This window comes from Platichthys flesus, chromosome 22, assembly GCF_949316205.1.
Source record: "Platichthys flesus chromosome 22, fPlaFle2.1, whole genome shotgun sequence".
In the NCBI taxonomy this organism is placed as follows: Eukaryota; Metazoa; Chordata; class Actinopteri; order Pleuronectiformes; family Pleuronectidae; genus Platichthys; species Platichthys flesus.
In genome coordinates this window covers 10,998,930-11,012,975 of record NC_084966.1, presented here as the reverse complement: position 1 = coordinate 11,012,975, position 14,046 = coordinate 10,998,930, and the positions used below count along the sequence as shown (strand labels likewise).

General features: G+C 43.2%; 3 protein-coding genes across 3 annotated transcripts; 2 read left to right on the top strand and 1 right to left on the bottom strand.

Moving 5' to 3' along the window:
• The first annotated feature begins 255 nt into the window (after nt 1–255).
• Nucleotides 256–630, top strand: LOC133933547 (histone H2B 1/2). The gene has a single exon (XM_062380681.1). The coding sequence runs from the start codon at nt 256–258 to the stop codon at nt 628–630; it is 375 nt and encodes a 124-aa protein (XP_062236665.1).
• Nucleotides 631–2,525: 1,895 nt separating this feature from the next.
• LOC133933471 (histone H3) lies at nt 2,526–2,936 on the bottom strand. Its single transcript, XM_062380603.1, has one exon. The coding sequence runs from the start codon at nt 2,934–2,936 to the stop codon at nt 2,526–2,528; it is 411 nt and encodes a 136-aa protein (XP_062236587.1).
• A 297-nt stretch (nt 2,937–3,233) lies between these two features.
• LOC133933496 (histone H2A-like) lies at nt 3,234–3,620 on the top strand. Its single transcript, XM_062380626.1, has one exon. It carries the CDS (start codon nt 3,234–3,236, stop codon nt 3,618–3,620), a length of 387 nt encoding a protein of 128 aa, XP_062236610.1.
• Nucleotides 3,621–14,046: the final 10,426 nt, after the last annotated feature.

Sequence of the window (14,046 nt, the reverse complement as noted above, 5' to 3'; positions counted from 1 at the left end):
CTTTCTGTTGTTGTCTTGCTTTCGCCTTTTTATTGCACCCCCCAAATGTTCCCGTTGAGCTCAGAAGTTCAACCTCTGTCAGCAGCAGAATAATGGACTCCTGAACATGGAGACACTCCCCCGTGCAGTTACACAGGCGCTCCACATTCAGCCAATGAGGGAGAGGGAACGGCACATACTGATTTACATGTGATATGTTCAAATACAGCCTGGCCACCAACGTCTGTATCCATTTGAACGAATAACATCGTGACAATGCCTGAAGTAGCGAAGGCCGCGCCCAAGAAGGGCTCCAAGAAAGCGGTGGCGAAGGCCCCCGGTAAGGGTGGAAAGAAGAGGAGGAAGTCCAGGAAGGAGAGCTACGCCATCTACGTGTACAAGGTGCTGAAGCAGGTCCACCCCGACACTGGGATCTCCTCCAAGGCCATGGGCATCATGAACTCCTTCGTGAGCGACATCTTCGAGCGCATCGCCGGTGAGGCCTCTCGTCTGGCTCATTACAACAAGCGCTCCACCATCACCTCCAGGGAGATTCAGACCGCCGTCCGCCTGCTGCTGCCCGGGGAGCTGGCTAAACACGCCGTGTCTGAGGGTACCAAGGCCGTGACCAAGTACACCAGCTCCAAGTAAACCACTCTGCGGAGACATCAAACCAACGGCTCTTTTAAGAGCCACACACTTTCTCTATGGAGACAAAACGTCCTGACTCTAATGACACGTCCATCAATATTTAAACAGCCACTTTTAACTAATAATTGAGCATGGTTTAATCAAATTGTAAAGGATTATCATGATGAATACATTCTTAATATCCTGCATGGTTACTCCAATTTACAAATATTAATTTTTTAAATCTAATAGTGGTTTCTATTATAGGACCTGTTGTCCACTTTTTCAAATCAGTGAGCCGTGATATTTATGAGGAGGTTTTCCATCCCCTGGTGGTTAGAATGGTATTTGTAAAGAAGCATATGCAATCTTTGCTCCTCAAAGTCAGAGGAATAGATGGATTGCATTTCTCAGTCGTTTCTTTTGTTATATATATATATATATATATATATACATAGCCTGATATATGTGTATATATATATATATCTTCCATAGCTAGGTGGAAATCATTTTGGGTGGTGAAATGCAAAATGGTCAGAGGAATAAATTCTTCAAAGTTGTTTTCAGTATTATTAAGCTTGACAAATATACCTTGTTTGTTTCCTACTCTGAGAATATTTAATTTACAGAATCAAGACCGAAAGCCAAAGTTAACATGTTTATTGAGAAACGTTAAACATTGTCATGAAAAAATTGACCCTGATGATAATAAGGTGAAATTACAACAAAGACATACAAATCTAAAAGTTGATAGACAAATTGACTCTCTAAATGTGGTCTTTTATAAAACAAAACATGCACCGATTTGTTTTATCAGCGCTAAAAGTCATGTTGTAGTTGTACAAAAGTAGTGCAGTGTCAAGCAGTGTAAGCCCTTGATGCTTGACTGGAATTGTTTTGGATATTGTTATGAACATCCCCATACGTCAGTAGTCCGGGTCTGACAGTGTGACTATGTTAATCTTTCAGTAAGCTTCATTGGATACTGAACAGTTTGAAAAGCACCTCATGTATGTGTGAAAGTGTTGTTGATTTCAAACTGTCATTCTACTGGATTCTGTTCTACTAAATCCATCTGGTCTCATATGCAGATATGGACCTTAGGAAAAATGGTCATGGTTTTGTGGTCGCATCCTTAACCTGCTTTTTTCATCCCCCGCCACCTGTAGCTGTCCGTCCACAACGATGAGTTATCACAGTGAGCATGGGAATTACTTTGTGTATTAGTGTTTGTATATAGAGTACTACATAAATAAAGTATTTTTGAATGGTTTAAATTACCTGTTTACATGCTACGATTTACCAACAGCAAACTATACAAACACTCTCACATACTGCACACTTGTGTGGATTCTGAATACACAGTGTGTTTGTTGACACTAAGGCCTTCATTAGTAATATGAATGTCTTACTGCCTATTCAAGTCAGAGAAGACTAAGAGTAACGTATGGACAGGTTGCATCTCTAACGATGGTTCCATTTAACAGGTGAAGTGAAAGCAGCGATATTAAATAATATTAGATTAAAAGCAGGCTAGGTCTTACTTTGCATAATTTTCTACGTGTATTCTTTGCAGAGCTAATAATGTAACAAATATGTTTCACTGTGAACTATTTATGTGGTATTATGAAATAGTAACAACCGTTTGCTGTTAGTTAATGTTATAAAACTATACTGCAGTTAAATGTTTAAACTTGTGCAAATGATCTTGTGCTGTACTATGTTTACTTTACAGAAAGTGGTTTATTTAATGCTTTAATGGTATTGATATTTACTTTAATCTCTGCAGTCAATTATTTAGTGTATTATATGTATTAACAGTCTTGCACAAGCAGGGCAACAAAGGAGTTTTGTCTTGAGTACAGTGAAGTGGCTCTTAAAAGAGCCGTTGTTATGGTCAGTGGAGCAGCAGCAGTTTAAGCTCTCTCTCCACGGATGCGGCGGGCCAGCTGGATGTCCTTGGGCATGATGGTAACCCTCTTGGCGTGGATGGCGCACAGGTTGGTGTCCTCAAACAGGCCGACCAGGTAGGCCTCGCTGGCCTCCTGCAGAGCCATGACAGCGGAGCTCTGGAAGCGCAGGTCGGTCTTGAAGTCCTGAGCGATTTCTCTCACCAGGCGCTGGAAGGGCAGCTTGCGGATCAGCAGCTCCGTCGATTTCTGGTAGCGACGGATCTCTCTCAGAGCCACGGTACCGGGCCTGTAACGGTGAGGCTTCTTCACACCGCCGGTGGCCGGGGCGCTCTTACGCGCAGCCTTGGTGGCCAGCTGCTTCCTGGGGGCTTTGCCTCCGGTGGATTTACGGGCGGTCTGCTTGGTTCTTGCCATTTTGTTGCTTTTCTCTGCGATCGGGAGAAAGAGTGCAGCGGTAGAGAGACACTCTGCTTTTAAACCGCGAAGCCAGCCCTGAATTGGTGACGCTGCTTCAGATCGGGGATAGGCTCCTCCTCGGGTACTGTCTGCTTGTTCGACAAAAGTGTCGACCATCGCCCGCTGCTCTGCTAGAGGCTTCTATTCTGGTTGGTCTGGCATGAACCGTCCCGCGCGATCCGCGTATATATAGGGGAGTGATCATGCTTTTCACCGCAGTTTCTGACGTGTGTTAGGAAACAATCTACATCCATAATGTCAGGCAGAGGCAAAACCGGCGGAAAGGCCAGAGCGAAGGCAAAGACTCGCTCTTCCCGCGCTGGGCTCCAGTTCCCCGTCGGTCGTGTTCACAGACTGCTGCGTAAAGGAAACTACGCACATCGCGTTGGTGCCGGCGCCCCCGTCTACCTGGCGGCTGTGCTGGAGTACCTCACCGCTGAGATCCTGGAGCTGGCTGGAAACGCCGCCCGCGACAACAAGAAGAGCCGTATCATCCCCCGCCACCTGCAGCTGGCCGTCCGCAACGACGAGGAGCTCAACAAACTCCTGGGCGGAGTGACCATCGCTCAGGGCGGCGTGCTGCCCAACATCCAGGCTGTTCTTCTGCCCAAGAAGACCGAGAAGGCCCCCAAGTCCAAGTAAAGCAAAGCTGCTGGAAACCAACGACACAAAGGCTCTTTTAAGAGCCACACACTCACCTCTGAAGAACAAGATCCTCATATCACCCATCAATTTATAGCACACGCACAAGTCTTTTTTTAGAATATATTAGATTCAACTTTATTGTCATTGCACAGTAGATGTGCTTATATATAACCAGAAGTGCAATAAAGGCAGTAAAAGTGCAGAGTAATGTGCAAATTTAAAAAACAGAAAATGTGAAGTCAAATTTGTAAATACACAAGATATGTACTGTAAGAAATATATATGGAATAGTGCACTATTAAGAGGTATTTTATTATATAAGAACGATGAATATACTATGAGCAAGATCAATATATATGAATATGAATACACTATTGGTGGGATTATACAGTATTAAAAAAAGTAGCAGTCTAGTGCAAATGTTTAATGGTTGGAGGACGGTGGGTGGCAGTCCAAGCCAGGGTGGAGGAGGGAAGTATAGTCACTGGAGGAGGTGTGTGTGGTGGGGGGCAGGTGCTTTTACTGTGGTGCAGAGTTTAGCAGGGTGACAGCCACAGGGATGAAGCTGTTCCTGGACCTGCTGGTCCGGGAACGGAGGACCCTGTAGCGTCTCCCAGAAGGGAGGAGGGCAAACAGTCTGTGGCTGGGGTGTGAGCTGCCCTTGACGATGCTGCGAGCCCCCGCAGACATCTCTTGCTCTGGACAGCCTCAATGGTGGGGAGGGAGGAACCAGTGATGCGTTGGGCAGTTTTCACCACCCTCTGCAGGCCACTAGCATTCAATATGTATTCATTGGTATGGTTTATTCTGTGTCAGATGTTTGTGTCAACTGGTGAGGAAACCATCACTCATATGGAAGTTTAAATATAAAAGATACACACTTAAAATTTCAGTACGTCTAAGGTTCATGGATCCATGGCATACATCTCTCATGATGGACGGTATGAATACAAAAACAACACATACTATCTTCCTAATGAAATAGAAACTAGTGTGAGTAGAACAGATTTAGTGCAATTTACACCCTCTTTACATTGTCATTATGCAAATCTAGGGTGAGAAGTAAAGATAGCTATTGGTTAAACATCTTACAAACTATCATAAGATAGTAATGTAGTCATAAACAATCACTCTGGTACCTTTGCTTAATCTGTAAAATCTGCTTTTAAAAGTTAGGTGCTGTGTGTCCGGTCACATGTGGGATTATAGACGTGTTTCACATGAATCAGGTTTTCATTAAAAACATTGACCAGGTCCTCTGTTGTATTAAAGTGCCCAAGTACACATGACAGTTATCCAGCATTCACAACACCAGGACCATTGAAGTGGAGCAGCTAAATGGAACTCAGCCATCATTATTATTATTGTATACATTTCCTCCTGTGATTCTTCTGGTGTGACAGTGAAGAGGCTGTCCTGAACAACAGTGCATGGAGCTCTGTCACCATCTGAATGGTTTGGATTCCTCAATAAACGAGTTGAGCACTTAGGTTTACTCTTGTTCCCCAGAGGAGCAGGACTCTGGATCAGTTCAACCAAGAGCTCAACTTGTTTTCTGAGCTTTCGACCACTTCTCAGAGTCTTCTTCAGTGAACTCAAATAGCTTTGGCCTCATCAGGTGAGCTGAGGTTGTAAGGTTGGTCTTGAGATAGTTTATTTTAATTATACGCTGAAAAATTTACTTAGTGTTTAAATCATAAAGTTGAGAAAAACATCACCTTGAAAAACCCGTTACTCCCTGTTAGTAAATTTAACCTCGAAACTTTCCCTCTGTAGGTGTTGCAGTGTCTGATGACAGTTCACCAATACTTTAGTTTGATGACAGCCACTGATCAAGTTGATGCAGCTACAGAGCTCATTTCTGTGACTCAAACAAGTAGCTGCAATAAAGCAGGAGAAGCTGAGCTACTGGAAAACAAAGCTTCTGACAGAACATGGAGGAGAGTTCTTCTGGTAGTGGACTTTACTCAGGTTCACATCATTTGGAGAGCAGCTTCATCTGTTGGCTGCCTGAGGTTACTACAGCACAGTATGTTTACATGATGTGAGGCCGGAATTGTCATTTTTCTAAGCAGCTTTCACTTTTATATTCAGCAAGGAAAGACCCAAGGTAATACGATAAATATAACAACTAAGGCAAACTCTTTAAAAAGTATGATATATAAAGTAATGACGATATCGCTGAACATCCCTAGGTAACGTCTATGTCGCCAGGATCTGAAGCACAAATGTAATTAATGGAAAAAGTAACACCAACAAGGAAAGGACAGAACACAGAGAGGCAAAGGAGGATAAATAAGAAAAGTAAGAGTAAGAATAAAGATTGAAAACAAGAATACTAATAATGCTAACACTAATTTCATTAAATACCAGGGGGCTGAAAAACAAAATACATCAGATATATGGGATGAGTAATTATGACATATGTTTACAAGGAACACAGTGATTTGAAATAGAGAAGTGCAGAACGAATAGATGGGAGATGTGTATACAAACAATGGCGATGGGAACATGAGGGAAGCTGCTAAATTAAGAAAAGGAGGATTGAGAGTGATTGTGAATATTTGTTTTATTATTGTTATTATTTATATTAGATAATTGGATCCTTTGATACCATAGGTTATTTGATTATTTGACTTACTTATAAAGGAGCAACAGGTACAATTGACTAAATATGAAAGAACAGCACGTAAGATTGACTTACATATAAAAGAGATGATATAACCTATTACCATCAGGGTAATTATAAGAAATATGTGTTTATTATTGTTATTGTTATTATTTATATTATATATATATATATATATATATATATATATAGGAATTTAGGTCGATATTTAGTGCTTTTTTCTAATACTAGACCCAGACAAGTGTGATATATATATAATTTGTTGAGTACTCGTCAAAGAACAAGTTGAACAAATTACCAATTTATTGAACAATCAACCAAACAATCACAATATAAAACAGTATAACATAATAAAAACACAATTAAATTATATAATTCTCATAAAATAACTGTCCTTTCAGTGTGTGTGTGTATATATTCAGTTCCCAGTATAGTGTGTGCTTGAAGATTCACTTGTTCCGTTCTGGTCCGGGTCTTTATGTCTCTAAACTCAGTACTACCTCTACCTGACGGGCAGTACTGGGGTCTGATGTCTTCTGGATAAACGATCAGGTTCCATCTGGATCATACAGTTGGCCACACTGCATCCACGGTCTGGGTTCAGCTCGCAATCTCAGCATTCAGAATTACAGGATTGAGATTCTTCTGGTGTTCATAAAAAAGGCAATCTACTCAAAGTGCAGAATAATCAGTGTCTGTTTTCTAATTATATTTCTAATGTTTAAAACGTATGGCATATGAAGTAATGCCGATATTGCTGAACATCATGTTACATGATGCATGTGTGTAGGTAGGAGTAGGCTACTCCTTCACAGAGTTTAAAGCTATGTTTTATAATATTTGATGTTTTGATATTTACTAACTTCTTAATCTGAACATTGTAAGATGACATCTAATATTGCTCAATCTATCTAGACTCCCTGTAGTGAAGAACTCTGTCTCTACATATTTATGGACAGTGGTGATGAATGATGAGGAAACAGCTCTTTGTGGAAAGACGTGTGTGGCTCTTAAAAGAGCCTTTTACCAGGATGGACATGTTTCACAGTGAGGACAGATCACTTCTTCTTGGCTGCTGTCTTCTTCGCTTTGGGTTTGGCGACCTTCTTCGCGGGGGACTTCTTGGCAGCAGGCGCCTTTTTCACCACCTTCTTGGGGCTCTTCGCCACCTTCTTGGGAGTCTTCGCCACTTTCTTGGGGCTCTTCGCCATTTTCTTGGGGCTCTTGGTGGGCTTCTTGGCCGCTGCTGGTTTAGCCACCTTCTTCGGGGACTTTTTAGCGGCTGCTGGCTTCATGGCTCCCGCCGACTTGGGCTTTTTAGCCACTGCGGGTTTCTTGGCGGCGGGCTTCTTGGCTTTGGGAGCGGCCTTCTTCACTGCCTCTTTCTTGCTCATCTTGAACGAGCCGGTGGCCCCGGTTCCCTTGGTCTGGACCAGGGTCCCGCTGACCACCAGCTTCTTGATGGTGGTGTTGACGCGGGAATTGTTCTTCTCCACATCGTAGCCTCCGGCAGCCAGAGCCTTCTTGAGGGCGGACACGGACGCGCCACTGCGCTCCTTGGACGCGGACACGGCCTTCACGATGAGCTCACTGACGCTGGGGCCAGCGGTCTTCGGTTTCACGACCTTCTTCTTGGCCGCTTTAACCTTGGCGGCGGCTGGTGCTGGAGCTGGAGCGACTTCTGCCATCTTTCTCTTTGCGTTTAGATAAACGACGAACTAACGGAGTGAGTTACAGGACTAATGAAGAGTCCTGATCGGGAGGCGGTACTTGAACACACCATGAGAGCCGTGGAGACTCAATCGAGCCGTGGCTCCCGTGTACAGTGTGAACGCACAGACACTTGTGTTTTCTCTTCACTGATAAACGAGTAAAAACTCAGTGGGTGAGCGGTGCTGGAGGCTGACAGTGAGGAAGCAGGTAGCGGACTTATTTTTTCTTTATGTTGAAGTCATGAAGAGCTCTGATGCTCTCTGCATTTGGTCGGTGGAGCCTTCCGAACACGATCCGTTCACCGCGGTGAGCAGCGCTGCTCAGCGGCTTTTCCCACTAGTTTCTCTCCTAAAATGAGTTCAAAAGCACCACAGCTCCACCAAAACCCTCTTCCTAGCTGCTCCACATGTTTGTTCAGAGACACCAAGTGAAAACAAGCACCTGTTGAGGATCTCTTTTTAATAAAGTCAAGTAATTGTGCAGGCAGCAAACACACCGTTGATGGCCGAGGCTCCTGGTGAAGTTGAGCCAGACTTCCTATCAGAGCCGTGAACGTTTCATGCTGAGGATGCTGGAGAGTCATTATAGAAGTAGGGCTACATTTCATATCCATGTTGAATTTGATCAAATGTTCATTTCAAGCCATGATTAAATTCATATTGGGTCACATTCGTCTCATTTAATACAAAAAGTCAACAGGTTCCATCATTTATTTTCCAGAAAATATTTAGGCTTTACTGGAATTGGCAGTTTCTAGAGTTAGTAAATACCAACTTTTGCTCATCATATTAACACTAGGATACATGTTGCTGTATAATGATAATCATTATTTGTGTAAATAATCATTTAAACCTGACAAACGTTTCTGGAAAACTGTTTGACCAGTGGGTGAGAAATCTCTGTTAACCTGTCATTATATGTTACCTATTGATCAATAGATCAATTATTCTCAGACTTTTATAGCCAATAACACATTCATATTACAAATGAAGGCCTTAGTGTCAACAAACACTGTGTTTATCTAGAATGTACACACGTGTGCAGTATGTGAAAGTGTTTGTGTAAATTGAAGTGTGTAAACATGTCATTTTAACCATTCGAACAGACTTTATTCATTGGGACGACCCCTTCTCACCTTGACACTAGGTGTCGCTGTTCTTCCGTTCCCAGAGCTAGAGGTGTAGTGGGCGTCAGCGAAAATCAGAGCACATCTTGGCCAGGTGTGCTCTGCCCTTTAAAAGACTGGCCAGATTCGTCTTGCGCCACCTACGGGAAGCCAGCAGCCTTTTCTGTTTTGTTCTTGGAGAGTTTGGTTTGTTGTTTGTAGTTTGTTCCGTTAATAAATATTCTAATATAGCCACAGTTCACCCGTGTCGTCTCCCTCCTTGCCACAGTCGTGAGCAAATGGGGGCTCGTCCGGTGCACGCTTTTCCTCTGCATTTGTGAAAGACTGGATAGGCGGAGAAGCGATTTTTGTGAATGAGACCTGTGATCAGGTAATGTTTGAGGGTAGTGTGACGTCACACACCAAGTCAGCTGTGCGCCTCGTGTTTTTGTGAATGAGCGGCGTAGTTTGTTTGTGTGGGAGATGTGGGTAAGTGAACTGACGCTGTGTGTTGGCGTGTTTCTCCTTGTTGCTGTGCCGACAACAGAAGGTGAATACAAAGTATGGGATGCATTTTTGATCATTTATCTCATAAAACATATGTCGTCAATATCGTTTAAAATCCTTTTGCAGTGTGTTTCCTGTCGCGATACGCTCGCGTCAAGCGGAAAAAATAGACTCGACGCCGAAACGATCGCTGCACGGCGCGAGGCAGCCGCGGCGCAACGCTACGCTTCAGCCTCCGTTGTGTTCAGCACAACGAATTAACATGGGAGTGGACGGGAGCCACAGGATTGGCGCTGCGCTTACGCCTCGCTTCCGCGTCCGGTGTGAACCCGGTGTTCCAGTTTAACTGGCGGGCATGGCTTCTGGCGACATTCCAGATGTTGAGGCTGTTTTTCAGAGCCGGTGGCAGATTCGTCATTTTCACAAAGCGCCTGTGTGTGAAGTGCGGTGATCTACTGAAGGTCTTGCTGAAATAAAAATCCTACAAAAACCCTTCCCGAGTTCATGTGTCCGTGTCAGCATCACGTTGAGACCGCAATATACATTTAAATGGTAAAAAAAAAAAAATTAGTACAAAAACCTTGAACGGGATTCGAAACAACAAGCTGAAGCACTATAAGCTTCTAGCCTGGTGACAATCTCACTACGCCACCAAGTCACTGATATTTCTATCGCGCTTTAGATAAAAGTCTCGATCTTTGCTTTGTCAGCTGTATATCACCAGGTGTGCTTTAAGGTAACGCCCATGTCATCTGGTGATAGTCCGAACACAGAATAAACGCTTTAAACGTAATATCAGGCTTTACAAATCTGACGCTCCTCTTCATAGGAGACACAGGGAGCATTGAAGAACACACACGCGTCACCAGCTCCACTCGAAGTGCTTTTGTTTGTCGCTGGTGATCATTACAACGCGCACACACCAAACAACAGGTCCATGTAAACATCCCTCACGTCAACAAGGCGGAAGCTCGAGCGGTGTTTTCATGAGTTAAGTTGGTGAACGTGCTTCTAATGGACGAGTGAAGCTTCACGTGTCCTCCTGTCGCTGCTGGTTAAAGTCAGCGGACGGGATTTTAAAAGATGTTCTCATTGTTGTCGATGATAAGGTTCTGTCATCGGAGAATGAAAACAACCCAACCGCTCATCACAGAACGGGTGTGTTGGTTTTTCGTAGTTTCTGTAATGCAAGTGTTGTTTATCTGTGTGAAATCAACAGATGATGCGTGTGGTAAGCACACGGGCGCAGCGGTGTCCAAATGTGTGACGTGTGACCGATAACTCTGAGTTTACGGTTACATTTTGACTGTCACAAGTTAACCTGGGCGTGTTCCCTGAAACATTAACTCATGTTAAGATGTGCACAGGCTTCACAGTCAAATAAACATAGAGGTGAACCTGTTTACAACTCTGATCAGTGGTGCAGTGCGTAGTGCCGTTGTCCCAACGCTAATTTTTATGTGGACTTCGGACAGATCATCTGTTGATTTCACACAGATAAACAACACTTGCATTACAGAAACTACGAAAAACCAACACACCCGTTCTGTGATGAGCGGTTGGGTTGTTTTCATTCTCCGATGACAGAACCTTATCATCGACAATAACGAGAACATATTTTAAAATCCCGTCCGCTGACTTTAACCAGCAGCGACAGGAGGACACGTGTAGCTTCACTCGTCCATTAGAAGCACGTTCACCAACTTAACTCATGAAAACACCGCTCGAGCTTCCGCCTTGTTGATGTGAGGGATGTTTACATGGACCTGTTGTTTGGTGTGTGCGCGTTGTAATGATCACCAGCGACAAACAAAAGCACCTCGAGTGGAGCTGGTGACGCGTGTGTGTTCTTCAATGCTCCCTGTGTCTCCTATGAAGAGGAGCGTCAGATTTGTAAAGCCTGGTATTACGTTTAAAGCGTTTATTCTGTGTTCGGACTATCACCAGATGACATGGGCGTTACCTTAAAGCACATCTGGTGATATACAGCTGACAAAGCAAAGAACAAGACATTTATCTAAAGCGCGATGCAAATATCAGCGACTCGGTGGCGTAGTGAGATCGTCATCAGGCTAGAAGCTTATAGTGCTTCAGCTTGTTGTTTCGAATCCCGTTCAAGGTTTTTGTACTATTTTTTTTTTTTACCATTTAAATGTATATTGCGGTCTCAACGTGATGCTGACACGGACACATGAACTCGTGAAGGGTTTTTGTAGGATTTTTATTTCAGCAAGACCTTCAGTAGATCACCGCACTTCACACACAGGCGCTTTGTAAAAAATGACGAATCTGCCACCGGCTCTGAAAAACAGCCTCAACATCTGGAATGTCGCCAGAAGCCATGCCCGCCAGTTAAACTGGAACACCGGCGTTAGACCGCTGTTCGCGGGATCAATTTGAAAAGTCTCCAAATATATTCAGTATGTAGTTAGTCAGTGATGTGCTGAACACAGGCATCTCAGTCTCTCTCTGAACTTATTGATGTGACGACCCCTTCCACCATCACCTGGACACTAGGTGTCCCTGTTCTTTCTTCCCCAGAACTGTAGGGGGAGTGGAAATCAGCGACAATCGGAGCACATCTCGGCCAGGTGTGCTCTGCCCTTTTAAAAGGCTGGCCAGATTCGTCTCGCGCTTTTTCTCTCTCTCACTCGCGCTACCTACGGCAAGAGGTTGGCTCTCCCGGACGCCAGCACCCTTCTCTGTTTTGTTTTTGGAGACTTTGGTTGTTGCTTATAATTTATTTTCTTAACCCTTGTATGGTGTTCGTGTTTTGGTCACTCAGCCAATGTTCGCGGGTCTGGTGGACCCACTGCATTATTCGGTCTTTCAATCAATACAGCTACAACAACTTATGTAAAAATACTTAACAGATGTTTACTTTATCCCAATTACAAGCAATATAAACAGCATATAGGGTTAATATTTGTTATTTACCCCTGTTAAATCACATTTATGAAAAATAGTGCTTTTCGTTTTTTGTGAAAAAATGCAATAAAACAAACAGAAAACTGACTGCAGATGGATTTTTTTCATAGATGGCTGATGGTCAGTCTCATCCTCTTCTTCAAGCTCACTGTCAGAATCTGAATCTACAGAAACATGATCTTCATATTCTGAAAACTCTTCCCCTTCATTATCTACCAAGGATGTTCTCTCTTCAAAAATCATTTCTAAGGCCCTCTGAGCAGAGAACCTTTTTGCCATCTTCAAGGATTGTGATAAGGAGCCCGATTGTCAAAGCTATTTATTTGTTGTATCCCGGCCCCAATTTGCATATCGGGGGCGGGATTTCCTGCAAGATCCTCTGTCTTGCATGAAACATCTATATTTTATATACAACAAGGGCGGGATAAAACAAGCCTTAGAAATAATTTTTGAAGAGAGAAAATCTTTTGAAGTCACTGAAGGGAAGAGTAGAGAATATGAAGATCATGTTTCTGTCAATTCAGAGTCTGACAGTGAGTTTGAAGAAGAGGATGAGATTGACCATCAGCCAGCTACGTAAAAAGTGATCTGTAGACAGTCCCAAATCCAGGCCAGGCCATCAGCAGCCAACATATGGATGTCAAAAAATTATGAAATTGAATGGTCTTTTTGCCCTTTAGCCAGCCCGCATGGCTACCAATGTAATAAGGATGCAACCAGGGCAGACACTTACTCATGCAGGACATCAAGCCTTCTTTTCATTACGAAAATCATTCTTGATTGCACTAATTTGGAGGGACGGCGTGTTTTCGTAAAAAGCTGGAATGAGATGGACGAAACCCATTTATTTCCATACGTCGAGTTTTCAAGTCCAAAGGGGTATCAACAGAATCCCTGTGAGATGCAGGAACTGGCAGAGAACTTTAACGTAAAATGTGCAGGAATGTGGGAGCAGAGGTGCTTGAAATGTCCAATTTAACACTTTACGTAGTCCTGGGTCCAGTGGACCCGAACACCTCATATGTAATGTAAATGTGTAGGGGGGGGGGGGGTGTACAGTGTACAGTCACTGAAAATATGTTATTTTATATGTTAATCACAGAAAATGAGCCAAGGCCAATGAGTCTCAGGTTGAAAAAAATATTTATCGCATCATTTTTCTTTTAGCAAACATTGAAAACGGGTCCCACAGATCCGAACACCATACAAGGGTTAAATAAATATCCTGAAATAGTAACAGTTCACCCGTGTCGTCTCCCTCATTGGTATTTACTTCTATTTCAAACACACACTTCACATTTCATTAGGGGCTACTTAATACTAAAATATTATATACATCATTATGCACTCATAATTATAGGATAAGTATGAAGAAAAGTAATGGCATTGGCTATGGATTTTACCTTCTTTTTCGGCCAAGGCAAAACACCCACACTCTCTTGTTTCTCCTCTGATTGTATAAATATTTCAGCTTTGCAACCGGTACATTTGGTATAGGCATAGAAATCAAAGGAATCTTAGACATCATAGCAATCAATGAC

Bases quoted from the DNA above. Each gene is read 5' to 3' on its own strand.
- LOC133933547 (XM_062380681.1), top strand. From the start codon at position 256: ATGCCTGAAGTAGCGAAGGCCGCGCCCAAGAAGGGCTCCAAGAAAGCG.
- LOC133933471 (XM_062380603.1), bottom strand. From the start codon at position 2,936: ATGGCAAGAACCAAGCAGACCGCCCGTAAATCCACCGGAGGCAAAGCC.
- LOC133933496 (XM_062380626.1), top strand. From the start codon at position 3,234: ATGTCAGGCAGAGGCAAAACCGGCGGAAAGGCCAGAGCGAAGGCAAAG.